The sequence below is a fragment of the Dendronephthya gigantea genome, unplaced genomic scaffold, assembly GCF_004324835.1.
Source record: "Dendronephthya gigantea isolate DGI-Jeju-01 unplaced genomic scaffold, DenGig_1.0 000037F, whole genome shotgun sequence".
NCBI lineage: Eukaryota > Metazoa > Cnidaria > Anthozoa > Malacalcyonacea > Nephtheidae > Dendronephthya > Dendronephthya gigantea.
The window spans coordinates 346255-374234 of NW_021163047.1; the positions used below are offsets into that span (position 1 = coordinate 346255).

Genomic DNA, 27980 nt, shown 5'->3' on the forward strand with positions numbered 1-27980 from the left:
TGAAAAAAAGGTCGTTCCCATGCATAGACTTGTTTCAAGTCTGGTGGGACATGTCGCAGCTCTCGGAAGCTTTCGCCCAATTGGATAATTTCTATGCTTTCTAAAGAACGAAGCTATGCTATTGGTTGAAACAAAAATGTATTGTAAAGTTGAGCTAATGAAAATCATTCTTGCGAAGAGCTGCAACACTACCCAGTCTGGTGGCTTATGAAGTTATGGAGTATATTATAATTATTATGGATTAAGATCGGTCCTTTATTCTCATTTCTGTCAGAAATTACCCATTTTTTTAGATGTGAGTCTATGACGAATATCATGCCCTGTCTACACGATGCCGGAAGAATTTGAAAAGGCAAAAATATTTATCCGTTAAAATATTTATCCGCGTCCACACGTAAACACAAAAATGATCCGAAAACGCTAAAGTTATTTGATCCCACGATACACTTTCACCGTTTTCCACCCGCGTGTCACAGGTTGAATGTCGCATTCAAAGCAAGAATCTACAAAATCCAAAGTAAAAAACAAGAATGAGGACTTTCTTTGGACAGAGGACAAGCCCAAATTCAATTATATTGTTGTTGAGTATCTATTTTAAATGCATGTCGTGTATAAGAAATTGTGTATAACCATGTTTCTCTCGTAAAATACTTCCGCAAATGCTACAAGAATTGCCGAAGATTTTACTCACCATGAAAATAACTAATATAGCAATATAAAGTTGAAGGAGAGCGTTTTCAGATTCTTCCGGTTACGTGTGAACGGAGTCTGAAATGTGTGGTTACGCTGTACCGTGCTTATATGCAGTAACATAAATCGATCGGTGTGACGGTGTCCAATAATTACATGATTGGTTATTAAAAAAGTCCCGAAAAATCCCTCATTTTATAGTGGTGACGTATATGACAAGTTATATACGTGCTAAAATTTTAGCACTGTCAGCAGAATTTTTTAGTTATGGGGCAGCTATGTTCCTTGGGTCGAACACTGCAGCAACGACAACGTGAAACGTTTCGGAGATCATAGTTTTATCAACATGGATGGTACATACCACTTCTAAATATCGTAAGAATTATTTCTGTAGAGGAAGGTGTCTCAAATGCTCACAACTCGTTTTTTTCAGTGTATGAATAATTATAGAACTGTAACATTGGCAGACGCGATAGATTCACCAGTGCAATTAATAGTAGCAACATTTCGCTTGGTAGGCTCCAGACCATGAGACACAGACTGAGGCAATAGAATTATATAAAAATTTTGAAAATATATTTTTTTAAAAACAAATTAGCGCATGAGCAGAACTGCGTCAGTTTAACTGCGACATAAATTATGCCTGCATGATACGTTTGAACTGCGACATAAATTACACGTGTCAAGGCTCTTGTCGAATGTTTCAATTTTTTTGTATATTTGCAACATGACACCTCTAAACGGAACCTTAAAGTATTTCGAAACCGTGACGATAACCGCAGTGTAATAGAGTGCATTTGTATAATTTCATACCTTCCAGTCATCTCTGAACACCTGTGACTTGTGTCTTGTGGTTATACAGGTAAGCAAATTTCACTAAATTTAAGCTATAAATTGGAAAACTGGTGGGGTGTGAGAGAAAATTTCAGGAATTCGTATCCGTGTTTGTCATCTCAGCACTTCCTAAATTTCTGAACGAATCTGTAGTTTGTACGATAGGATTTTGTCTCGCTATTTACGTTTGCAGCAGAGTCCTGTCCTTCGTCCTAATTCTAAACCACGTATAATTGAATTGACACGAACTTTAAAATCTGAATGTGAATGTCACACCCTGGAAAATATACTCCTGAGGATGCCCTGTATTAGTTTAATCTGGTTTAAATACGGCGTGGTGCAAATTTTATCGGTGTCGTGAGGCTGGGAAAAGTTTTTTTCGGCTTTATTTCCTTACGAGTTCTATCGGCCCACAATGACGCACAGCCCGGACGCGATCGCGATGCATGCCAGATCGCGTTCTGTCTGCGTGGCCCTGAATTCGAAAGGCCTCATTCATACTTGTCCGAAGAATTGGGGGTTATCGGGCATCTATTGTTATCTTCCGACAGACAGGGAATCCCAGATTCTTGCGACAAGTGTGAAGCAGACTTTAGTGTTCTTCAATCATATCACGTAACAACATGCTTCTGTGCAATGAGCTAACTGAAAGGAATTTCGAAATGCTTACCACGCACTGTCTCTAAATTAATTAGTTTTAATTTAAGAGGTTTTTTTTCCTTTGAAGTCTTAGAATTAATCGATTAAGTATAGATTAAATTATAGATTAAGTCATGCTATAGATTAAGATCGGTCCTTTCTCATTTCTATCAGAAATTACCCATTTTTTAGATGCTCGGATAAATACTATGAGACTATGACGAATAAATCTGAGATATGTGGTTACACTATACAGTGCTTATATGCAGTAACATGAGTCGATAGCAAAATCCTTCATTTGAAGGTGGTGACATTTCATTATATGACAAGTTACATACGTGCTAAGTTTTGGCGCAGGAACATGATAAATCAATTTTGGAATTTACATGAATGAAATATTAGGCCTATAAAACAATTGCCAGAGGTCCAGTTAATAGTCACATGTTGTTCTGAGATCCTGTTAAAATATCCCTGTCAACTGTAAAAGACATCTGTAAAATACAAACAGGAAAGGTGAGCATAATTTTCAGAAGTTCAAGCACTGGCTGCCTTCACAAAACACACAAAGATAAATTTATTTCACACTATGTGAACTTTTTCATTTATGAAAAAAATTGTTATTTGAACTGGGTATAAAATATTAAAAAAATTAATGATGTAAAATATAATGCCTCATTCTTTGGCAAGCAAAAATCAAAGACTGGACTGGCCATAATAATTTGGCAATCAAATAGCCATAAAAAATGTTAGAAATAGATTAATCAGAGAGGTGTAATAAAGGTATGTTATCATTAGACATACCTGCTGTTTCTATACTCAGTTTTTGATATATTTCCTATCGATAGTTGCTTTCAAATGCTTTTTGAAAACAGTTATTGCACTACATCGCTACAATAGGTTTATATTAGTCGACCCTGGCGTGAGAAATACGTCCAAAAGCCTTCACCCGGGTGTAAAGACAAAAAACTTAGGTTAATTGATTAGTTGTAGCAACAATGGGTAAGGAAGAAGCCACTTCTTTGTTCAAGAATTTTAATCCTCCAAGAATTTTAATATAGCTCTGTGGGCGCGATATATTCCGCAAAGGTGCAAACATTGCACGTTTTACTGTAAATTTTGTACAAGTTTTATAAAGGTCATTTAGAACTTTTTCTATAGAAAAAGCGTTTTTTTTTTCCGAATCGATTGAGTTTAACGATATGTCTTTGCGCAATGTTTTGGATATAACGTGCACCACAATTTAAAAAAAACCCCTTAAATTAATAACGAACCTGCTTATTGTCGTGTATTCATCAGTTTAGTGCTATTTATACTATAGGATAAGGCCACTCGCCAAAAACGTAAAACACTTCCTACATAATACATTACCATCACGCACCCCCTTCCCCGGGATATGTCAGTAATCTCAATCTTTCACATTTTAATATAGGAGTAGAGAGAAAAATTAATGAAGATGGTTTTAATCAACATATTTTTCCTATCAACGATTCTTGCAGGTATTGTGCATGTTGAGCAATCTGATCTCTTACCTTGTTTCATGCATTGTCGCAACCATGCACCGGCACGCTAGGACACTTGAAACAGAACAAAAAAAATACTGAACAATAATTAGATTCAGATTGAAGATGAAGATTGATTGATTAGATTCAGATGAAGATTGAGGTTGATCACATGATTCCGTTTCCCGAGATTATTGACAAAGCGCGCGTGAAATGATTTTGAGATGTGAAAATGTCTTGGCAGTGCATGATGTATAATCATCCCGATCTATATACGTCGCCTATTTGGATAAAGAGAAAAAGTCGACATGACTCCATCCAGGCTATAAGCAGATCACGAAGGACAATTTAGGCTATTCATAGTTTAAATCATCTTTGTAAATTATATACATATATGCTGAAATGATTTATTGTCCGGTCGTTTTATATAGTTACGATTCTCACCGCTACTATCCGTAAACATTTCATGCATTCTTTGCTAACTTTGCTCATTATTTTTTACATACTGCGATTTTTTTTTACTTACGCATGGTGATATTTTTCACGCTTGATGTTCACGAAAAATGTTTAGTTTTTTAACATCACTCATTCTTTTAATAATTAGAAAATTCCTTATAACTATATTAACCCAGACATTCCGTACTTTTTACCGGACTTTTTGTTTCTGTTTATTTACCATAGCTTCGTCTGCACTGAACTGCACCACGTGTTTTGGTAATGGCACAAAATGTACTCATTACGATGAGAGCAGAAAATGTCCACCTGGTGAAGATTTTTGTGGTAGAGTATTGTTCATGCAAAACGGCGTCGAGAAAGTTTTTGAAGCATGCGCTTCGTTGAATCATTGCGCTGGAACTCTTAACTGTTCGAAGCTAGGAACCGACTTTGGAAATCTTTTTGAAGGTGCGACTAATTGTATTACATCATGCTGTGATGCAGACAATTGTGACCCACCAGCTCCTCTGAAATGCTACCAATGTCAAGGAAAAGGTAAGATATGTATTACTTCTGAGATTTATCTCAATTCTAGAGCCAAATGCACTGTATACCTGTTGAAGATGAAATTTTTTTCCGTTGGAACTATTGACAGCTCAATGTTTTCTCAAAATCTCCTTAATTAAACGTTGAGCGAAAAAAGTATGAAGGGCAACCTCCTTTTCACGTATAACAAGTTGCTTACGTACGTAAAAAAATCATAGTGATAACTACAAAGCGTCAATTGCAAATTGATTATTTTTTAACGTACCAATCTATGGGATATGTGACGCTCGGACACAGTGTGTAGTTAGTTGATCCGGATAAACAAACAATAGATTATTTTCAAAACAGTATATCATTATTTAATATTTGATTCTACTTCATCTAACTCAAGATGAAGTGCATAGTCAGATTTTGTCCGCTATGTCACCTAGCGCCCTTCTTGCGTTTCTACAATGATGCAAGCACGTTGATACATCCTCAGCAGATGCTTTTGTGTAAGCTAGAAGTATTAAAATTAGAAGCGGGTAGATATTTTAGTTACTCACACAAAGGCCTCGGCGGAGGAAAGTGACAGCAGGTTATGTCTGTCAGTCATTACCCAAAATATCCGCGATTTTCCGCGTTGTAAACGACTCTAGAACGGGACTTTTCCTTTATATCTTTTCATTCATTATATATTACTAGCTGTTTTCGTCGTCGACGTTAATTAGGTTTCCAATGAATTTACTATAAACTTTTTAAATAATTTTCACAAAACAGTCATGATAACATTATGCATAGTCTGATAATATTATTCTAGCTATTTTTTCTACCATATCACCTTGATGAAGAAGTTAAGCTCCCCAGCGCTTCCTCCCTTCTATCGTTTATACTGTACACTATAATTGAGTTAAGAGTCGTCTCATGCCTCATCTGCTCATGTTATTAATTTTTCAGGAAAGACGTGTAAAACAAATAGTATCAGCTGTGGATATAAAGATCAGTGTCTGAGGATCAACTACAAGGTCGGTGAAGATCTGATGACTGACGAGCGTTGTTACCAGTCTTCGCGTTGTTCAAATTCTTCAGAGATTTGTGGTTTAGTAAAGAAGAATAACCAAACGATTAAAGAGTGTAAAACGGGATGTTGCGATACAAAAAATTGTATCGCAAAATTCAAACCTGGTAATTCTTTCGGCATGCCTCCTATTGCCAGCTTTCTTTTGATTGGCTCTTTGTTAATACTTGTTGAAATACTCAAACTCTGAGACAATTAATGCATGTTAACTTGCTTTACTTATTTTGCTGATTGCTATAATATTTACAGTTGCATAAAGAACTGTTAATAGTTGCGCTTTTTTAATTTAAGTTTGATCAAAATACATGGAATTAGTTGTTCGTTCATTAATAAATTATATGGGACTGATGATTTATTGTGCGAGCCTTTTTGTGTTACAATTCTCCTGCATTACCAAAACAATTTCCTTTTCAACGTGTCCAGGGTAAAAAATATTATGTTAAATAGATTATCGATCGTTTTTATGCATTTAAAAAATGACTCTAATTTTTTATGATGATCCCTTAAAGTATGATGACCAAATAAAAACCCCAGAATTCCATGCTAGGTATGGTCATGTTCAAGCGCACGGTAAAAATCATGGAATAATGAGCTTAAGCTATTAAGTGACGTTTTTGACAACACGAACGGCATGTGTTACGTCAAAAGACTGGGTCTAGGGTAGTGATTGGTGGTTGTGATTTACTTCCGGTCAACGTACGTGTTGTCAAAAACGTCACTTGCTTAAGTTCACTACTCTCAGTTACTTGGATTCAGGTCCGCATTACGTGAGCATGCGTAGACCGGATCTGACCAACCGAAGTCGGCACCTTATCACACTGAGCCGACTGCTCAGTAGAGGTAACCTAACCATGCTTTGCGTTTGAATAGGGGTGAGCCATGACACGAAAAAATTCTAAGTCGCAGACTACTTCTCTTGCTGGCGTTAAATACGCGAATGTTAAAGCGACTTCTTTCATAGTCTTTGATAAATACTAATAAAATCAAAGTATATGAAAGAAGTCGCTTTTAACATTAGTCACAAGGAGTATAGTGTGTTTAAAGTGATTTCTGTGTAAAAATTGAATATTAAATTTTGAAAAAGTACTCAAAATAATGAATACAAAAACATCAGCAAGTTGACACTATAAATTAAGTGATGTACCACAGTACCAAACACAAATATTTTCCTGCCACATAACATCATGATTGTTTCGTTGTTCCCAAATATACATCTCTCAAAAGTAGAATTGCATTGCAAGTTGCAAGAAAAATTGTACCGTTTACCACGCGGTTAGCTAGAAATAAGCTACGGGAAATTAATTACGCTGCCAGGACATTGAAATAATCATAGAAATGTTTCAATCAATTGTGATAAGAACCTCCAATGTCTGGCTGACATTGCAGTTTCATATAAGCTATCAAACAGCAATCACGTTGTCGCTACTTTCATGTCATCGAGAAGCCATGAAAATGCCTTATTTGAAGGCGTCGTAAGAATGACAGCGCTATCATAGGACTAGGAATAATGCACAGCTATTGTCTCGCGTGTGATGTTTCTTTGTTTTGCAAGTGCTTCATTGAGCTGGCCGCGTCGTGAATCGGAAACTTCCTACTGATTTTGTGAGAGGAGCAACCTCCCCCCCGTCTTAGGAATTCTTGTATAATTGGGTATAAATAATCAGAGGACTATGCAGAGGTTACGCGCAGGTTATTGACTTTCTGTGAACTTATTTTAGAATGATTTTGTTCCACTGCGAAAATGTCAAACACCCCTAATCCTCATGTATCCTCGTTTTCCACTCTTTTCCCTCCCGGAACGCTTAATACGATAAATTGTATGACAAAGGATAGTCTTTGGCTGTGTTCAGACTGAGTGCCCGGCACCGGTGCCCAAAGTCAAAACTGGTTCATAAAACATGCTGACCCTTGTTGAGTACTTCCTCTGGAGGTAGTGGCCGTTCTTGGGCACCATGCCCGATTTCAATTTGAAGCGTCATATTCAAATTAAGCGCCAGAAAAAGCCCGGACACCAGTGCCGAGCACTCAGTCTGGGCGCAGTCTTTGTCTTTTAATAAATCTCGCTGGAAAATTGATAGAATAGGAATTTATTAAAAAATTACAATTTCCTAGAAAAACACAAAGGAATAACCGTTAAAATACAATTTGGTAAACTACAAAGGCGATCACGAGATCAATTTGGTTAAAATTCTAAGAAACCAGCAGAAAATACGGTCTAAACAAGTAAAACAACGCGGAAAAGCGTTTCAGTATTTACATAGTTTCATCTTGCAGCACATCTTTGCATGGAATACAGCAAATTAATTTCTTTTTCATAAACATCATCGCTTTGACAAGGAGTTTCTAACACCATAGGCACTCCATTTAACCTCGGATCATTCATCAGATGCTCGAACCCACTCGATCCAATTTTTCCCTTCCCGATATTTTCATGCCTATCAAGATGGCAGCCCAATTCTCCTTTAGAGTCATTCAAGTGAACACCTTTTAAATATTGTAAACCAACGACGTTTTCAAAGTCATTCATCATACGTTCATAGCCATCTTTTGTTCTGAAATCATACCCAGCGGCAAAAGCATGACAGGTATCGAGACAAACACCAACACGAGATTTATCGTGTACCTTTTCGATAATACCTCTTAGTTCTTCAAATTTCCCACCGACCTGAAACGAAAAAAAAGATCCATCCATCAAGTTTTAACATTGGAATGTTTCTCACACGATGCTAGCAAAAATATCGAGAATAAATGCAAGAGTGATATAAATTAGTCACTATATGAAATAGACGTTCGTGCATGTAGATGCGGCTGAAAAATCTGTATTTTGTGTATGTGGTGTGTTTGGCCAACGGCCTCCCGTTCTGTTATTTAAGAAATCATTTTTAAAAAAGAACAATAAATGCTACTACAGTATGGTGCAGTTAAATATTGTTATTCAGTATTTTGTGTTTTGCGTGACGATTTGCAAGATTGTGAGTTATTAAGTAAAAATCGTAGCTATCGACATCGTTTTCCAGCCCGCTGCAACTTATATCTATATACATGACAAAAAGGTCTGTTTAATGAAAAGCCTACAGTAGTTCATCATGAAAAGCCTACAGTAGATCCTCATGAAAAGCCTACAGTAGTTCCTCATGAAAAGCCTACAGTAGTTCATCATGAAAAGCCTATAGTAGTTCCTCATGAAAAGCCTACAGTAGTTCCTAATGAAAAGCCTACAGTAGTTCCTCATGAAAAGCCTACAGTAGTTCCTCATGAAAAGCCTACAGTAGTTCCTCATGAAAAGCCTACAGTAGTTCCTCATGAAAAGCCTACAGTAGTTTCCCATGAAAAGCCTACAGTAGTTTCCCATGAAAAGCCTACAGTAGTTCCTCATGAAAAGCCTACAGTAGTTCCTCATGAAAAGCCTACAGTAGTTCCTAATGAAAAGCCTATAGTAGTTCCTCATGAAAAGCCTACAGTAGTTCCTCATGAAAAGCTTACAGTAGTTCCTAATGAAAAGCCTATAGTAGTTCCTCATGAAAAGCCTACAGTAGTTCCTAATGAAAAGCCTACAGTAGTTCCTCATGAAAAGCCTACAGTAGTTCCTCATGAAAAGCCTACAGTAGTTCCTCATGAAAAGCCTACAGTAGTTCCTCATGAAAAGCCTACAGTAGTTTCCCATGAAAAGCCTACAGTAGTTTCCCATGAAAAGCCTACAGTAGTTCCTCATGAAAAGCCTACAGTAGTTCCTCATGAAAAGCCTACAGTAGTTCCTAATGAAAAGCCTATAGTAGTTCCTCATGAAAAGCCTACAGTAGTTCCTCATGAAAAGCTTACAGTAGTTCCTAATGAAAAGCCTATAGTAGTTCCTCATGAAAAGCCTACAGTAGTTCCTCATGAAAAGCCTATAGTAGTTCCTCATGAAAATCATATAGTAGTTCCTCATGAAAAGCCTACAGTAGTTCCTCATGAAAAGCCTATAGTAGTTCCTTATGAAAATCATATAGTAGTTCCTCATGAAAAGCCTATAGTAGTTCCTCATGAAAAGCCTACAGTAGTTCCTCATGAAAAGCCTATAGTAGTTCCTCATGAAAATCATATAGTAGTTCCTCATGAAAATCATATAGTAGTTCCTCATGAAAAGCCTATAGTAGTTCCTCATGAAAATCATATAGTAGTTCCTCATGAAAAGCCTACAGTAGTTCCTCATGAAAAGCCTACAGTAGTTCCTCATGAAAAGCCTATAGTAGTTCCTCATGAAAATCATATAGTAGTTCCTCATGAAAAGCCTACAGTAGTTCCTCATGAAAAGCCTACAGTAGTTCCTCATGAAAAGCCTATAGTAGTTCCTCATGAAAATCATATAGTAGTTCCTCATGAAAAGCCTATAGTAGTTCCTCATGAAAATCATATAGTAGTTCCTCATGAAAAGCCTACAGTAGTTCCTCATGAAAAGCCTACAGTAGTTCCTCATGAAAAGCCTATAGTTAGTAGTTCCTCATGAAAATCATATAGTAGTTCCTCATGAAAAGCCTACAGTAGTTCCTCATGAAAAGCCTACAGTAGTTCCTCATGAAAAGCCTATAGTAGTTCCTCATGAAAATCATATAGTAGTTCCTCATGAAAAGCCTACAGTAGTTCCTCATGAAAAGCCTATAGTAGTTCCTCATGAAAATCATATAGTAGTTCCAACAATATTTCAGAATGCCACCAGGTTTCATTTCTTATTGCTATATAAAAAACAATGATTACAACACATTATATTTCCCTCTGGAAATAGGATGAAAACCTTCGGGAAAACTCACTAAATCCATCTGATTGAGGCATACATTAAGTGTATAATATTGCACTGCGAAAGTGGAAATTCTATTCAGGTGAAATTTCTGCTGAAATGAAGAAAACATGGAACATTTTTAACACCTCTATTATTATACAGATACAGTAAAATGCTCTGTTAAATTGGAATAGTTGTAATAAGTACAATACATATATAAAACATATGGATCCCAAGAACATAAGAATTAAAAATAGCCTTGAATATAGATCTGTAATAAACTTATTACACTTTTCTGTATACTACATTGTGGAATCGCTGAAACATTTTATACTCTGTCAATAAAACTGCAATGCTGCAAGGGAATATCTGGCTATAAAATGCAATGCATACAAAAACAAACCCCCTAAATTGTGATTTATATGTACATGTAAAATCATATTTCAAAGTTCAAAGTGGTATATAATAAATTCAGGATATATTTTTTCATTTATGTAGATAGTGTATTAAGTATGTATAATATCATAGTAAAAATTAAGTGGAATGTTGGTTGTATATTATTTGATGATCTATTCAGTGTATTAGGCAGTGTATCCTTGAAATGTAATCAATATTAGTAACAATAAAACATAACATTATTAGAGTAGTTCCAGCTCTCTATTCTCTGTCCCTTAATTTGGCCAAAGGCTGGACATTTGATCTACTGGGCATTCACTTTATTCATGATTAACAGGGCATTGCTGAAAAAGGTATTGGATGGGGCAATTGTGCAGCACGACTTATGTTTATTCCATTATGTAATAATCAGAAAATTCAATTTTATTAGGATTGTGTTCTTAAGTAATCTTGATACATGTCAAGAAATATTGAAATATTGAAATTTGCCATTTGGAAATTTTAGCTCGTCCCCCCCCCCTTCCAATTGACCAATTTGTGTGAGCCTATGTATGGTCCTAGTGATTAACATCACAAGGTCATACCATTAACAAGGTTAAAACTAATCATTGGTAGGGGCACATGCATTGAAAATGTGTCATTGTACCAAGGTATTCCTACTACAGTTACTGAACTGTTCTTAGATTTGCCAGGTTCCTGACACATGGTTCACACCCAGGAGATCCCTAAAAACCAAGCTGGATTCAGCACTTGCAGTAAGGTAACATTAAAGTGAAGCCCTTGAAGTAAATACCTGACCAAATCATAGGGTTCCAATTCATCTGATAGATGAGAATCTAATGGGTGGATCCACATGGATAATAATTTTAGTTGGTTCAAATTGATTTCTAACTACTTAGCATCAAATGTCAAGTAGACAAAACACTTCTCAATGTTTCAACCTGAGGGCCTTCGTCAGGAGAGTTAGTATGAAAGTAAATAGGGGAGAATACATGCTTTGTATGGGAGCAAAACACATGAAGAAAATGGTTTGCCGCCATACAAAACATGTATTCTCTCCTATTTATTTTCATACTAACTCTCTTGATGAAGGCCCTCAGGTTGAAACGTCGAGAAGTATTTTGTCTATTTTAGGCAGTTATTATACCACATTTGATGCTAAGTTATTTGAAGACGCTGCCACACTGCTCCCTGGTTATATTAGAACATACATGATTTCTAACTAGCTAAATTGTTTTTTGCTATTCAGACTGAGAAAAAAAACTTCCTCTACATGTAAAAGGGCCTTGAATTTTGACATTTAAAAATGCACACCCAACATATCATCTAATGAAACATCATAAAAAGTTATTGCAGTATACATTAAATGAAAATCCTCCATGTTTTGTGTTATTTAGTAGTTTCATGAGTGTTCTTGTGAATTGCCAATTACGTTCACGCTTATTCTAAAAATAAATGTAGGTGTCCTATAATTTAGACAGGTTTTTTGTCAGGCCCTATTTATTAATAGGAACCAAATGCCAGGTTATTACAGTAAACAAAAATATACCACAGAAGGTGAAGTTGAACAAAAATCCAACACTCTAAATGTGTCAGGCAATAAAATACGTACAACAAACAATTGGTTACCGTGTTTCCTTGACAACTCATATTCTCCAACACTGCAATGACATACTTTGTCTGCTGATGTGCCAGGTTGATACTTTCAGCAATAAGGGTTAAACACTTGTCAACAGATATTTTACCACAAGTTGAACCAGGATGAAAGTTATACAATGTTAATCCTAGCATTTCACACCTCTGTAATTCCTCAACCAACACTTGACGACTTTTACTCAAGGTCTCCCAGTCAGGAGAACCACAGTTCATAAGGTATATGCCATGTGGCAAAATCGAATCTGGGGAGAATCCATGTTTTTCACATGCTGTTCGAAACTGATCAGCATCACTCTGGCTTAAAGGCTTTGCATTCCACTGTCTCTGTGACCGTAGGAACATAGCAAATGATTTTGCTCCAATGGCCAATGCTCTCTCAACAGATAAATGTATGCCTCCACTAATAGATACATGAGCACCAACATATTTCTCTTCTTTGGTAATTTTGTTCAGAGATTTTTGGTCTTCAGTTTTGATATGACTTGCTTCATGTCCAACTTCTTGTTTTATTGGTAATTTATCCTCAAGATTTTTTGAATGTTCTTCAATTTCGTTGACTTTTACAGCTGCATGTTTTGTTTTCTTGCCAAGATTTGGACGTCTTTTTTTACTTGGGGTAGCCATAAGTGGCTCGCCTGATTCCAATTCAGTTGCAATATTTTCTTTTCGCTCGTTGCTCACGGATTTCACGGCAAGCCTGGCACTTCTGCGAGACATATTAACAATATTATAGTAAGTTCAACGAGCAGAAAAAGTAAAAAATTACGACCAAAGACCTTGTGCACAGTATAAACCCGCCATATCAAATGGTAAATTCAACGTGCTGCGAGCCCGCAGTTTTTTAAAAACTATTGCAAATACTTCATGTGGTTGTTGCAATGCAGCACAACTGCACAATATGCGGCACAAACACCAGTTCACTGCAAAAACCAGACTCCCAGTCAACTTCAACTATGGGCTATGGCCGATTTGGGTAGGAAAGCACCAACCGTGTCTAAAGCAGTCCCCGCTCCGAAGCGTCTTGAACGCCATTTTTGAACGCCTGAATGGTCCCAATATCAGAGCAAAAAAAAATTGGAATAAATTAAAAAAATTTTTTTGCAGTTTACTTATTCTCTTTTTATCAGACTCTATGATTATGAACTTCGCACCCAAGATTCTCCACTTGGGTTTTTACTTGGAACAATACAACTGACAACATCAAGCATACTGTAAACGGTACAAATGTCCGGGGATCTGCGCGAATGACTCAGTGTCTCTAACTGATAGCCCAACTCCCCATTTACTACCTGCACTGTTCGCCTATTTATGGTGTGGCATTTTACTGCTTACCAAAAATATAACAGATGCTTCATTTTCCACCGTTGAAAATCACGGATGACTTCGTAGATCAATGAAACTGATGAATAGTGATTATTGAACACAAATATACTACATGCTGACAATTGCAGTATGAAACTAAACTAACGGTTCCTAACAGTATAATGTCGTATGAAAGTTTAACAAGATTATGTTTTTTAAAGTGGATAAATTTAGTTCCGCCATAGAATGCTTGTTATTCTACGCAAATTTATTAATTAACGATTGTCTTCGACTGTCTTTCTTTCGTTCCAAATTATGCTTTTATTTTCTTTCCTTGTATCTCCTGAAAATAAATAAAAGTAATGATGTATGTTACATAGCGAATATGCAACCGTTGATTAATTACCTAACTTAATTTCACTTTCATTTTTCCGCAGTCAAAGACGGTATTGTTTTACTTATCTTATATAGTTATTGTCTAATGATCTAGCAATTTTTTTCCCTCATCCCCTGATTAGTATGGTGTAATCTATGTCTGAAATTAGTGATTTTCCCAATAATCGGTTGCCTGACTTAAATTAACGACAAAATAGAGCGTCAACGTTAAAATTTGGTTATATAAAAATAAAATGCAGTCTTGAAGCTATAGCTGCTGCATTTCAATGAATAACTGGTTTTCGGATGTGCTATAAAAAATGATGCATACTATAGTCAGTCAACTCCTCATATACTTACAAAGCATAAATCCCGCAACCTGCGAGAATGAGTAAAATGACGGATAATCCAAGCAAGACGGCAGCCACTGATATTATAATTATAACTTTATCATTGTAGTCATCAGCTATCAAAGTGTGGATGAAACAAGAATTAAAATAATGTCAAAGATACACGAGTGACTCACTACATAATGTATCTGTGAGGGCTGCGCAGTTTTCATGTATATTTAAGTAAAAATATCTAAACCATACAAATCTCAATTTAATTGTTTTTTGTACAAATTTTGAGGTGGAAAACTATTGATTTTCCTGCTTTCTGATTGATCATTGATCAAGATCAGTTAACTGTCTCTGAAGTGATAGTCACTGGCCGGTGAAACACCTCGAAATTTATACTAAACAATTAGTCGCCTCCGGCTGGGTGATTACAAGCCTATACAGAGAGGCTGTTGATTTGTATCATCGGAAAACCATTTAGTCAATAACAGTTAAAACATCTAGTCATCTAGGGAATTCTCATTATCAACTGACTTAATTAGAACGCCGGAATGAAAAATGCAGTTGGTAAGTCGGGAGGGGGTGACATAGTCACATAGTCACATAGGATTTTATGAGTTCATCCAATGTGTATATGGATAGGGCTCGAAGCAAGAATGGAATTTTTGACCTACCTTTTACACTGTTCGTGGCAAAGAGAAAAACCAGGAATAATAGGTATGCAAATTGGCGTAACATGGTCACAGCTATATAATATATAGAATATACACTATCAGTCCATTATTATATATGGGACGATTGCTTCCTTTTTTCTAGCCCGGCCCCCTAATTCAGTCTGCGAGCAGGCTACCTTTTTTCACCCCCAAGGTTAAATGTTTGGCGTTAATATGTAATCGACTTGCAATGGATAGGCGTCTTTGTGACAAGACAATAGTGAAGAGTTAAACATTTGTGATTTGAGACGAGCATGCAAAGCCTGGGGTGGATAGTGCTAACATGCAGGGAGAAACGCAGATTGCCACAGAAATTAGCAAAAAAATTGCTATGATCGAGTAAAGACTAGTAATCATGTTTCCTTTATAGTTAGTCTTGGTCTTGCCCGATTTTAGGACTTATTAGTTGCAAATGGTTTGATGTTTAAGAGCTCCTATTGCCGAACAACCGTAACTAATTCACTCTTATAATAACTTGTAGGTACACCACGTAAGTATTAAATACTGCAAAGCTTTCGGTCCGTTAACCCGGACCTTCATCAGTGCAATTACTTGAATACACGTTTGCGCGTCACTTAAATATCATGTTAGTCGTGATTAGTTTGCTCGCGCTATTAATTAAACGGTTTCATTTAATTAAGTTCTAATTAATGCGCGCGCCCTAGACAAGTATTTGACTAAGAGACACCGAAAAGAGCACGCCACGTACTATTAAGTGGCTTTCCCTCTTGGACGATAGTTTGATGTTTATAAATTTCAATAGATTCTCTCATTTTACGAGAGACAGTAAACTTATCGTTTGCTAAAATGGTAGCATCGTTCCATTTAATGCGATGATCATAAGTCCATGCATGGTGAGCTACTGCAGACTTATCCAGTTTACCTTGTCCAGTTGTCCAGTGACGCGCAAACGTGTATTCAAGTAATTGCACTGATGAAGGTCCGGGTTAACGGACCGAAAGCTTTGCAGTATTTAATACTTACGTGGTGTACCTACAAGTTATTATAATTACTAAAGTCGCCATGCAATCATACAAGAAAATTATTAATTCACTCTTTCCCATATATAATGAAGTAAAGGAGTCGAACATGAAATCGCAGCTGAAATTGCACGTGTAAACGGGTCTGCATGAATACGATATAATTACATATAAATTATTGTCATTACTTTCAGAACTTTGGTTGAATAAAACAAAACTCGTGATTGTTTTAACGGATGAATGTTGGTTAATTATATACCTGAGATAGCTGTTTTTACAGTGCACATGCAGGTCAAAAAGTGTCTGTTAATAAGCTATTACTTGCTGACGTACAAATATAAATCTCGGCCAACAGACCAACAAAGTTATCATGACCCCCCTGCTCCTGCCAAAATTATAAATACTTTAAATACCTTTTTCTAGAAGCGATTTTGCTCGAAGATATTGAAATGCATGTTCATTTTATGATCAACAGGAACATGAAGCCATGTTTGCAATACACTTAGTGGACAATGCCCCATTTAATTAATAGCATTATATGTCTGGCTTCAATAAAATATTGACTAGACTCCATGTATATAATTTCTTAAGAAACCAATGAGAACTTTTTAATGAAGCCCATATTTATTAACTCAATTATTTCTTAAACACAACGGATATACGATTTACATTTGTATATTTCGTATTATAGGATTCTAGGTACAGGTTTTCTCAATAAAGAGTCATTGGAAAGCTCTCACTCATAAGAAAACCAATATGAAATACATGCACTGGTTATTATACCAGACATTAATCATTTCTTGGGTGTAAGTGCAGTGCTAGTGGATTTGCAATACTAGCAGTATTAACAGTACTGGTGAGTAAAAGTATTTTATACTGTAGAGCAGTACTAGTATGACAAGCTCAGATGCTAGCTTCGATGCCCGGCATTATATCGGTGTTATGAAATAACTCAGACGTCAGAATAATGACACTTGGCGAGGCCAATAAAATTATATAAACATTAATCGCTTAACTTATATTGGCCTTATAATGTTTTGCTAAGATAAGGAGTTTCCTCGCTATTGGGTATAACATCAGTAAGTTTAGTTAATAGCGAAGAATAAAATAATTCAAATGAACTTTTTCGCTAGAGAACAAAATTATTGCGTGCTATGTTTGTTTAATTTGCCTCTGATATTCCCTCGGGTAAAATCATCTTTTTTAGTTTACTTTTTGCTTTCCTTGAAGCACATTGGACCATATTAGAAATATATTGGATTGATCTACTTACTTGTTTAAATGAAAAGAAATGTAAAACTTCTACCAAGAGGTGACTTGAATGAATTTCACTGTCCGTATATGTTTTGTGATGAAGAATTTGCTTCAAAAAATATTTGCAACTCATTACACGGATCGTTGGCATATTTTATTGTGCGTATAAAAGGTTAATAGCGGGAGGTCGTCTTATTTCTTGCAAATTTTTGTATTTTGTGGGCGGCTTGCTGTAGATAGTATCGTCTAGAAGCAATTTCGCCAGTACCCAAAATGCTACAAGAAACGCATGCGAATTTTAGGTCTCTACGACTAAATGTTGAGATAAATCGTTTTTCCATGTTGCACTACGGTACGGTGGCGATTTTCTGTTTTGACATAAACGCGTGAAGTGTGAATGAAGCTGGAAAATTTCATAACTATCGTGTCATTTACAAAGAGAACGAGAAATACTTTTCGAGTTAAAAGTATGAAAGTACCATACAAATAGCCAGGTCTCGCCGATTAAAGTAAACAATTTTCCCTTCGCATTCGCTGAAATGAAACTTTGCTGAGCGTTTGCACTCTCCGTGGTTTATCAGGGGTCGGTTGTATCAAGCCCGTTTAGCTTAAACGGCGGATAAGTCAAAATTAAATAATATGTAGTTATGAACAGCATCTTTGTATTAAGGTTAAAAACATTTAGTTTGCTTCTTGAATAAAACGATTGACTTGCTTTTTTTTTTAACTTAACCACCGTTTAAGCTAAACGGACTTGATACAACCGGCCTCAGCGCTTTAATCGCACTGTAAAATATTACTTGTAATTACAATGCGAGAACCCCCCCCCCTGCATACTATATTCCTTTTGTAACATGTGCACCCAGGAATGAAGTCTGTGAATATAAAGAGTACGTTTATTAAATATTTACCTAGTTAGGCTTAACTTGCAAAACGTCAATTATCATTAAAATTAACACATTATTAATAGCTTTAAGTCTTGATCAAACAATAAGCAAATTTTCCTGCAACTTGCAATGCAATAATGCAATAATTTTGAGGGATGATAATTTGTAAAGTGTCTACGAAGTGCTATGAAAACGTTAGAAGTTCGTAAGAATGTTCGTTTAGTTGTTATGCCTCAGGAGTAGAAATGCATTTTCAGTTGCAAGATTGCAAAAAAAGTTGCATAGTGCAGCACTCGCCGCCTTTATACATGACATCACTAACTTCAACATTCGTTATTAACACAAACTAATAAAAAGAACAAGGTTATCTCCATAAACAGATCTAAACTGCAATTTAGAAGCATCATCACATCATTAAAACTATTTGCAATCACAACCTCAAAGCCGCGCTTTTCACCAGGTCGAGTTATAGGTCGACTTGCGAAAGTATATTCAGCAAAGTGACTCACTAGCAAAAAATGATTCCAGCAATAGACCTTTCTTATAATGACGTCAAACGCGGAAAGTCTGATGTTACACGAAATTTGATTGGCTCCACAAAACTATCGAACAAATCAAGATTGGTGTAGCATCACACTTTCCGCGTTTGACGTCATTATGAAAAAGGTCTATTATACTTTTCGTTAACGCCTAGCCGAATTTTATTAGTCTTTCCGCCTCTTCTCGCTTACCTTGTGGAAAACGGGCTTAAACGTAAGCTTAGAGTTGATAATCATGGTCAGAAGGTAAAAAAGTCCAAAAATATTTCGTGATAAACTGTCGTCACAAATCTAATTAGTTTTTAGTAATATTAAGGTCTATTCACACCATCCAACTATATTGGATCCAATTCACTTCTAATGGATGTTTTATAGTCTGTTGTCTTATGATGTTTATGAGGAGCAAATACACTGAAGCCAATGCAGTACTGCTTTATCAATAGCATACTACATTCCCTACGTCAGAAGTGAATTGAATTCGCAATTAGGATACGTTATCCCCAATTTTCAGTATTTCGTTTTGCAAATGCATCTCTGAACCACATTACCATTTTCCCTCAACTATCTAAAATCATCCATTTTCGTTTCTCTTATTTTCTAATTCATATTGACTGTAGCATTGTTCAACTGACTGCAAAGCAATCCCCACAAAATAGTGTTGAATTACAGCCGTCGGAACAGGAAATTTCCTGAAACGTCGTTGCACTGTTACAGAGACGACAATCTTTCAACCTGCTCGTGCACAGCTGCAGATAAATCAAATCCCTGTCCATGAGACTGTCGTTTGGAAAGCTCCGTCAATTTCCTAAAAGCTTTCACCGTCCTAGAATCTCGCATACCGTGTATCTTTTCACAAACTTTGAACACCTCGTAAGCATATTCCGTTGCTATGGAAATCTTTTGGTCCGCGATGTATACCATCATCAGATTATGCAAGGTCGAAATAACTTCACGATGACATGACGTCACTGAATGGTGCTGTCGAATGCGAAGGGACTGGGTATGACAATCCTCTGCGGCTGCCAGGTCGCCTAAAAGGAGAATAAATTATTGGTTGGAAGAAAATTTCCACCCTTATACATAAAACCGTCACATACTAACTGTTTTAGTAACTATAAGTTTTACAAGTTCTAATATATATGATTTTACAACGCAAAATGATAATTCACTGAAGTACACTTAAGTCAGTACAAAGAATGATTACCTTCATCATAGTAAACTTCGCCCAGACGGTTCAAAGAGCATGCTACCTCTGGATGCTCCTTGCCATAGACACGCTTTCGAATATTCAATGCTTTGTTATGATAATTCCTTGCCGCGGACAGCTCCCCCAACTGATGATGTATAATCCCAATGTTATTCAGACTATTAGCAACATCCGGGTGTTCGTCACCATAGAGACGCTGACGAATCTTCAATGCGCGTTTGTGGATGGATATCGCACCACACAGGTCACCCTGCTCGTGTGAAATCTCGGCAATATTATTAAAGCTGTTGGCAACGTGAGGAAAATCCCAACCGTAGTTTCGACCTTTTATCTCAAGTGCTTTCCAGTAAAAATCTTTCGCTGTTGCCAAATCGCCACACTCATGGTACACTCCGCCGATGTTGTTAAGACTGGTTGCTGTCGTAATATGGTCGTTGCCATGGATTTGTTCACGAATGTCCAAAGCGCGATAGTGCAACTCTTTGGCTCGATCCGTGTTACCTGAATGAAAGGAAGGACGGTTTAGTGACAATGGTAGCTAATACTAGGTATGGTGGCTATCCATTGAACTTCCAATTCTCAATGTTAAGCCAATCAGTTCTGGCAACGGATTTTTATTGTAAGCTATTACACTCACAAAAGTAATCCGTAGGGCAGAACTGGATATATGAATATTCAACCCCCGCCCCCCAATTATCGTTCTAGTTACGCCGCTGGACCTGAACGTATTGTATTAGTGCTACTCTGAATAACCAACTCGGCCAAAAACTAGCTTAACAAACAACACCCGCAAGAGCGAAGCGGGCTTTGAGATTCTGTCCATGTGACTGTGACGGGCCTGAAAAACAAAGCGCACTTCGCCCGCGCAGGCGGAGCATCGCCTTAATACACAATGGAGAATCACCTTAATACAGGTTTTCAATAAAATAAGCTCACACATTTGTTTCACACATCACTCCACCGTTTTGATCAAAATGGAATTACTGACTGAAACTGCTGCGTTTTTATGAGCGATTTTCTTCTTTCGATAGATATGAACGAGTGAATTAGTTGCGGAAGTTCAAATAAGGACTCTTATACATCAGACCATTCGTAATTAGGTATTCGTTTACATCCACCAAAAGAAGAAAATCACACATAACATCGCACCTAAAATTACAAGAATAAACGGGCCTTAAGATTAATAAACAACATAGTTTATTTTACCTTGCGAGAGACACACTAGGCCTAAACTGCTCAAACAACTTGCAACATCCTCCGTGACGTTTCCTTGCAAAACTACTTTCAAGATCTTCAATGATTTGCTCAGGTACTTACAAGCATCTTCCATGCTTCCAGTTAATCGTAGAACATTTCCCAAACTGGCCAACAGCTGCGCATATTCCGGATGAGAAATATCGTTTGATCCTTCAAATATCGAAATTGCCTTCGTGAAACAACGAACAGCCGAGCTATAGTCAACCAGAACACAGAGGAATACCTTTCCTAAATCATAGTGAAGGCTTCTCTGTTCTTCACACTCTGGAAAGCAGAGATCTAGCAATGCTAAATATTGCATAATCTTCGAAGACAAAAGTTTGAATACTTTCCCAATAGCAGAATCATGTGTGTTTGAAACACAAAATTTGCATAGTCCTCTTAAACGGCGGATCATGCGTTCTGTTCTTACAGCCGAAGCTAACAGATCACATAATATTTTGTAAATAACACCACTGATGGCAATGTTATCGTTAGGATGTACGTGAAGAAGTGGTGAATTTCGGAGTGTTTGTTCAACTTCTTTATCTGTAAGGTTCAAGCTACTTGCAAGAAATCGAGTGACAAACTGAAGAGGCAAATAAGATCCTTTTGCCAAGACTAGTACATGGAAACACTCTTCGATGACAAGGCTTCGACCGATAACCGTCAGAGCAACAGACTCCAGTGAAGTGCGAGTTTTTTCATCCAACGCTGAAATATAATACGGCCATTCTTCTTCCTTGTAACGACTTTTTATATTTTCCAGTACTTCCGTCCATGTTTCGCCAACTGGTTTCCTCTTTCTTTTCGACAAAAGGTCTACGCGTTTTGCTGCCGATACAAGAAGAGGCGGTTGTAGTTTCAATTTTTCTGATACAAATTGAGCAAGATCCTGCGGGATATCACCACTTAGTTGTGATAGCAACTGCATTGATTCAGACGAGGTCAGCCTATCAAGAACCACTGGAACCGAGCACGGATTATCAGTAAGCAAAGAACGGTCTGGCGTTGTGACAATGATCTGACCTGTACCTAAAGATTTAAATAATGGTTTAATTAATTATGGCAATTAATTAAAAGCGAATTTTGATTCATTTATTAACTTAGTTGCTAAAAAGCCCCCAAACTTTGGTATACAGATAGTATATCGAACGGGAACTTCACTGCTAAGAGACCTTTCTTATAATGACGTCAAATGCGGAAAGTATGGTGTTACATGAAATTTGATTGGCTCCAAAAAACTATCGAGCCAATCAAACTTCGTGTAACATCATATTTTCCGCGTTTGACGTCATTATGAAAAAGGTTAGTTGCTAAAAAGCCCCCAAACTTTGGTACAGATAGTATATCGAACGGGAACTTCACTGCTAATAGACCTTTCTTATAATGACGTCAAACGCGGAAAGTATTTTACATGAAATTTGATTAGCTCCAAAAAACTATCGAGCCAATCAATCTTCGTGTAACATCATATTTTCCGCGTTTGACGTCATCATGAAAAAGATCTATTGCATAGCCAAAATTTTTCACTTGAAGGAATTTCAAAAATTGTTACAAAATAGTATCAATTTTCATTAGCATCTTAGCTCTTATTTCTTTTACATACTTGCATGTAATTATAAAAAAAACTGCCATCACTGTTTAAATTTACATCTAATGATCTAAAGTGTCGTCAGAGCAGGGTTGACATTCATACAAATCAAAATTGAGCAAGAAAAAATATGTTTGAGGATTTTCAACAGTCACTTTAATTTGCGATGTCAGGATACTTTGCGAACTTGTGTAGTAATCTTGCCAAATAATATACTAGATTTTGCCTAATGAGACGTCATACAATATGGCGTATAGCGTACATATTTGAATCCACAACTCTGAAACAAAGGTTGGTCTGCTTGGTTATTACTACAATGTCAGAACTTATTATCATATTTACCTTGATCTCCGGGCTGAGGAATGTAACTTAACAATTCCTTGGTCTCCTCCATTACATCATCCAATATGATTAACCATGGCAATCCCGATAATTTCTCCTTCACGAACAACGAATGCAATTCAATACGCGATGTAAGTGAAGCTTTATGGAAAGACGGAAAGTTTTCTTCTCGAAATCCCAAACTATGCGCAAGTTGTTTTAGGGATGAGGCGAATGTTTCCATACAACTACATCGAATAGTTGCAATGACTGATTTTTGCTTCACCAAGGCTTGACCAACCTGCCTGACACATTCCGTTTTTCCAGATAAAGGCTCCCCGATAACATAAACCAACGTGATTTTATCATCGTGCATGATTCGTAGATCATATAAAGTCTTGATAACCTCGTTCACTTGGTGACGTCGAAGAACGGGATGACAAGGTTTCTCTGGTAAATTCAAAATTGGGGCGAGAAATTTGTTCTTTCTCAAAGTCAAATCAACTATATTAGAGTACTCATATTCGTCATTGTAGTCAGCGAAACACGATTTCTTCTCAAGCTTCGTCACCCTATCTTCAAGATTACAAAGCCTTTTCTCCATTTCCTCTTGCGCAATCTTTTCAGCTTCAAGTTTCCCTTGAAGTTCATAAACCTCGTCAGTGGAAAAGGAATTTAAATTTTGAACTTTCTTCACAGGAGAGGTATCACGCCGTAATCCCAGAAGAGCTTGAAGAATCCTGTTTAAGATGACCTGGAAATCGTCAGAGGTTACTTCGCCTTTGTTCACGTGGGCAAATGATACATTCCTGAACTCTCGTAATTTGTTCACGTGCTCGCGAGTTTCGTCATCTGTGTTTCTACCAACTGACGTGGAATAGAGGAGTGCATAAAAGAGCATCGTGCAATCCCAAGATTCAACATCGCCGTTTCCCATACGATTCAACATTTCTCTATTTCGCCTTTTGTTGGCTTCTGATTCCAAAGAAACGAAGTCTTGACCATTTTTGGGATTATTGATCCACGGACCATATTGTCTGGAGTACAGTAAGTTCCACTGCTGAACAAACACTTCGCGAAGTTCACGGGGTAAAACATTTGTCGCCAAATGGCAAACACGGAAAAAGTTCAATTGATTTTTGGTAAAACAGCGTCTATCTTCACCCATGTTTTAGCACATCGATATGCAGCGTCGGTATTCTAGAAAATCTAAGAAGTGGAATCTACATTAGCAAGAAATATCCTTAGCTCGTCTATAATGAATGCGTTGTCTTTTTTGTTAATTTAGCAATCAACAAGTTTTTACTAGCCTCGTTTTACTAACCTACAGTAAATAACTAACTCACTGCGATTGATTACTGTGTATTGCTCTCGATCTGACCCCTCTCGAATTTATGATAGCGAGTTTGAGCAAGGAAACGAAGTACGAAGACGAAGACGTGTTTGGCCAAGGTAGACTGAGAATAGTAGTCTTCGTGTTAAGTCTTCGTGCAGCGGGATATTTGAATTGAGCAGTTCTGTCAAAGTTATACGACTACAAACACGGCACTAACTTTGTAAACATGAACATAGCTGAATACGAGATAGCTATTTTAGCAATGTTTTCGGAAGATACTTTGGAAGGGGAAGATGTTATGCTTCTTTACGGTTTAAACATCTCAAACAACATTTATATTCCATACAAGAACTGAGATTTGAAAACTTTGTTCTGACCACAACGAAAAATATTCGTCCTAAACCAAGACAACAGGACGAAGACGTTAAACCCTCACAGCTGACCTTAAGCGGAGCATGCGCAGACGTTAAAAAATTGTGAAGTTTGTCTTCGTCTTCGTACTTCGTTGCCTTGCTCAAACTCCCTAACGTCACGTGAAACACGAGAATATGGTTCAAAAGTAGAATAAAATACAGTATAAAACGGCTAAATTTACTTCCGACGTTAAGAAACGTCTTACTCATATTAATTTCGAGTTTGTTTGTTAACAGCCTGTTTGGAGCGAAATAATCATAAATATAGCTATCAAATGGTTCGAAAGCATGTTTAGCCGTAGAAGTGAAAAAGCGCCGATTATTCGCCATAAAAAGAGTACCAATTTAAAATTGGTTACCTCAGTTTTATTTGTTGGACCAATTTTTTACTGGTTAAAATAACTAAAGAACTCCGTTAAAAACAGTTTTTTGGTTGTTTTTACTGAATAGAGATATTGAACAGATCAAAAAGACAAACACTTTCAAATCAGTTGTTTTAACAATCTGGTTTCATTGAGTAGGTACTCAAGGATGTTTTCTCACTCGCTCTTGTGACTGCTTAGGTTATATTTGCCTCTGCATGTTTAATTTGACATCAAATGGTTCCTCACAACCTTGAGACCCAAGCTTTGAGAACACTTATGATGACGTGTTTTTACCCATGCATTTAGTCCTTAAAGTCAAGTACTAACATCCTCTCAATGGCGCTTTTAGATACGTGTTTAACGGTGTTTTGACTACCACCAGAAGACAGAACTATTACTATTATATACCAGACAAAGCAAATTCCGAAAATTAACATCTTGAAATCCAAAATTTAGGTTAATACAAGACAAAGACGAATTCGTGATATTTCGATTATATTCGCTACAAAATATCATCAGACTGGTTAGACCAGTTTGTATTGGGATTTCGCCTTGTCTTGTATTTTTTGAAATTGTCAGTTGTTTTTTTACTAATATATGTACTTATATGCACTACAATTATATGCAGTTTTCCTTGTTATTATTATCAATGGGTGCTTCTTTTTAATTTAAATCACTTGCAAAAGACCACAAAAAATGCAATTTGAAATTCCTCATTTCAAGCATTTGGGGAAGTGTGAAAGGGCCGTCGCTATATAGTCTGGCACTTCGGCGTTGCGTCGACTGTGAATAGGCGCCTGAATTGACGAACTTACTTACAAAGCTCTTGCCGGAGAATTACTATAGATAATGCAATAAATAAGGCCGCTTTAAGACAAATACTACGAGGGAAATACTTTGTGGTCGATTTCTGGCTATAAGCCCAGCGTACGGAATGGTGAAATTAGATCGAGTGTACATATATCAGTATTAGCTCCATCAGAATTTATCCGGCGTCTCCATATTAATCTCCATGCATATTAATCTATCTCCATGTTACAAATCGCTAGCCACCATCTATAATGATCCAAATTTTTTGGCAATGCGAACTGTAAAGCTTATTTCCCGATTGTGATTCGGTCGATTCCCGCAAGCATGCATATCCGTTCACAACTAATGTTATAATTTCATTCGTTGGCTTAGGGATTTAATAATTTGTAAGTTCAACCTAATCTGAATGAGCTTTAAATCCCATATTACATTTTACAAAGTACGCCACTTACACATGCCCGATATTGAGACTGCTCGCTACACCATCAAGAGAAGAGGCGATTTTCTTTCTAAAAATCTAGATAGTGACAATCTTTCAGTTGTCAAATAAAATTGTCATGTCATCACAGAGCGCGTGTCTAGACACCACTGGCATATTGCCTACATACATTTAGCATTATTTTTACCGGCTATCAGAACCATGGGAATACAGGAAATTCTCCAGATGGATCAAGAAACCGAATCGAGTATATAATGTATCATATAATATAAGAGAGGCTGAGCTGAACAATCACTAGGATGGTTCAAGAGTAATCCATAATGAATAGCCCTTTGTGCTTATCGCCATTGCACATGACAGCATGCACAGTGTCGCGTGCTTGGTTTATTACTGAAATCGGATATTTTATTACACCAAGCCATATAGTATATTTGTAAAAGTAAATCAGACGAGGGTTTCTTCGTATGAAAACAAATTATTGTTATAAATGAAATTATATATACAAAGATGAACATGAAATAATACAGTAATAGAATAGCATGTATGATGCATGTTGGAAGCCAAAAGTCTGGCATATTTATAGTCTCGTATAAACATATAATACCCCTTGCCATTGGTCTTCAACAACATGTAATACATTGATTGATTTATATCGAATATCAACACATTGTATTCATCCCATCTACTTTAAGGCAACTAAATGCTTTAACTTCAGTCACGAAATACAAAATAAACACTGGCATTTGAAGTTTATAACGCAATATAATTATTCAATGCTATAAGTCAATATAATCACCGAATGTCAAGCAATACAGATATGCTTGATTAATATTACAATTAATTTACTTACCATAACAATGTCACAAGGAGTATTTTGAACACAAAGTAGAAATCTTTATATTCGGCAGATTTCGAAATGATTTCCCATTTTGTTAAAACGAGTTCAACCATCTCATGTCAAAATATACCAGACAAAATGAAGCAATTAAGCAAGGATATAATATTTCATACTGTTCAGACCGGATATCTTGGTATACGGCATGTACAAAGAACTGCACTGTGAAACGGAATCAAGTTCGCAGGTACCAAGCAAAAATGATAAATTTCCTCAAAAACTTTACCAAAGAATCTTTGATATGGTAACAATAATAAGTGATTTTCGTTTTTCTATGACAGGTTAGAAGGACCCTAGAGAAAATCCAAAGGCTTCAAACATCAAACCCAATAAAAGACTGTCAGTAGTGACTGTACAGAAATTAGTAATTTCAACTATTGAGCATTGACGGGAGTTATTCAATTACAATATATTTTTTCGTTTTGCAAAATATCGTCATTTTATAGATCACATCTCCTTTAATATAGG

The 27980-nt window shown here is 36.6% G+C and overlaps 3 protein-coding genes and 1 long non-coding RNA gene across 5 annotated transcripts; 1 reads left to right on the forward strand and 3 right to left on the reverse strand.

Annotated features, from left to right (window-relative positions):
• The first annotated feature begins 1522 nt into the window (after nucleotides 1-1522).
• On the forward strand, nucleotides 1523-6039 carry LOC114526178. The gene is made up of 4 exons (XM_028547698.1): nucleotides 1523-1552; nucleotides 3593-3659; nucleotides 4344-4652; nucleotides 5580-6039. Exons 2-4 carry the CDS (start codon nucleotides 3611-3613, stop codon nucleotides 5888-5890), a joined length of 669 nt encoding a protein of 222 aa, XP_028403499.1. The 5' UTR covers nucleotides 1523-1552; nucleotides 3593-3610; the 3' UTR covers nucleotides 5891-6039.
• Nucleotides 6040-7836: 1797 nt separating this feature from the next.
• On the reverse strand, nucleotides 7837-13302 carry LOC114526146 (probable endonuclease 4). The gene is made up of 2 exons (XM_028547664.1): nucleotides 12482-13302; nucleotides 7837-8365 (listed from the first exon to the last, which is right to left on the reverse strand). The coding sequence occupies exons 1-2, from the start codon at nucleotides 13223-13225 to the stop codon at nucleotides 7964-7966; spliced, it is 1146 nt and encodes a 381-aa protein (XP_028403465.1). The 5' UTR covers nucleotides 13226-13302; the 3' UTR covers nucleotides 7837-7963.
• A 384-nt stretch (nucleotides 13303-13686) lies between these two features.
• LOC114526189 lies at nucleotides 13687-17584 on the reverse strand. The gene is made up of 4 exons (XR_003687323.1): nucleotides 17490-17584; nucleotides 15198-15269; nucleotides 14546-14651; nucleotides 13687-14153 (listed from the first exon to the last, which is right to left on the reverse strand). It is a non-coding gene; the product is annotated as an uncharacterized LOC114526189 (long non-coding RNA).
• Nucleotides 17585-18414: 830 nt separating this feature from the next.
• On the reverse strand, nucleotides 18415-27575 carry LOC114526162. Of its 2 annotated transcripts, none has more exons than XM_028547682.1 (5): nucleotides 27468-27575; nucleotides 23276-24463; nucleotides 21310-22374; nucleotides 20101-20604; nucleotides 18415-19927 (listed from the first exon to the last, which is right to left on the reverse strand). In XM_028547682.1, the coding sequence occupies exons 2-5, from the start codon at nucleotides 24420-24422 to the stop codon at nucleotides 19605-19607; spliced, it is 3039 nt and encodes a 1012-aa protein (XP_028403483.1). In that variant the 5' UTR covers nucleotides 24423-24463; nucleotides 27468-27575; the 3' UTR covers nucleotides 18415-19604. The 2 variants fall into 2 exon arrangements, with proteins under 2 accessions (XP_028403483.1, XP_028403484.1); XM_028547683.1 differs by lacking the exon at nucleotides 27468-27575 and adding an exon at nucleotides 26631-26861.
• Nucleotides 27576-27980: the final 405 nt, after the last annotated feature.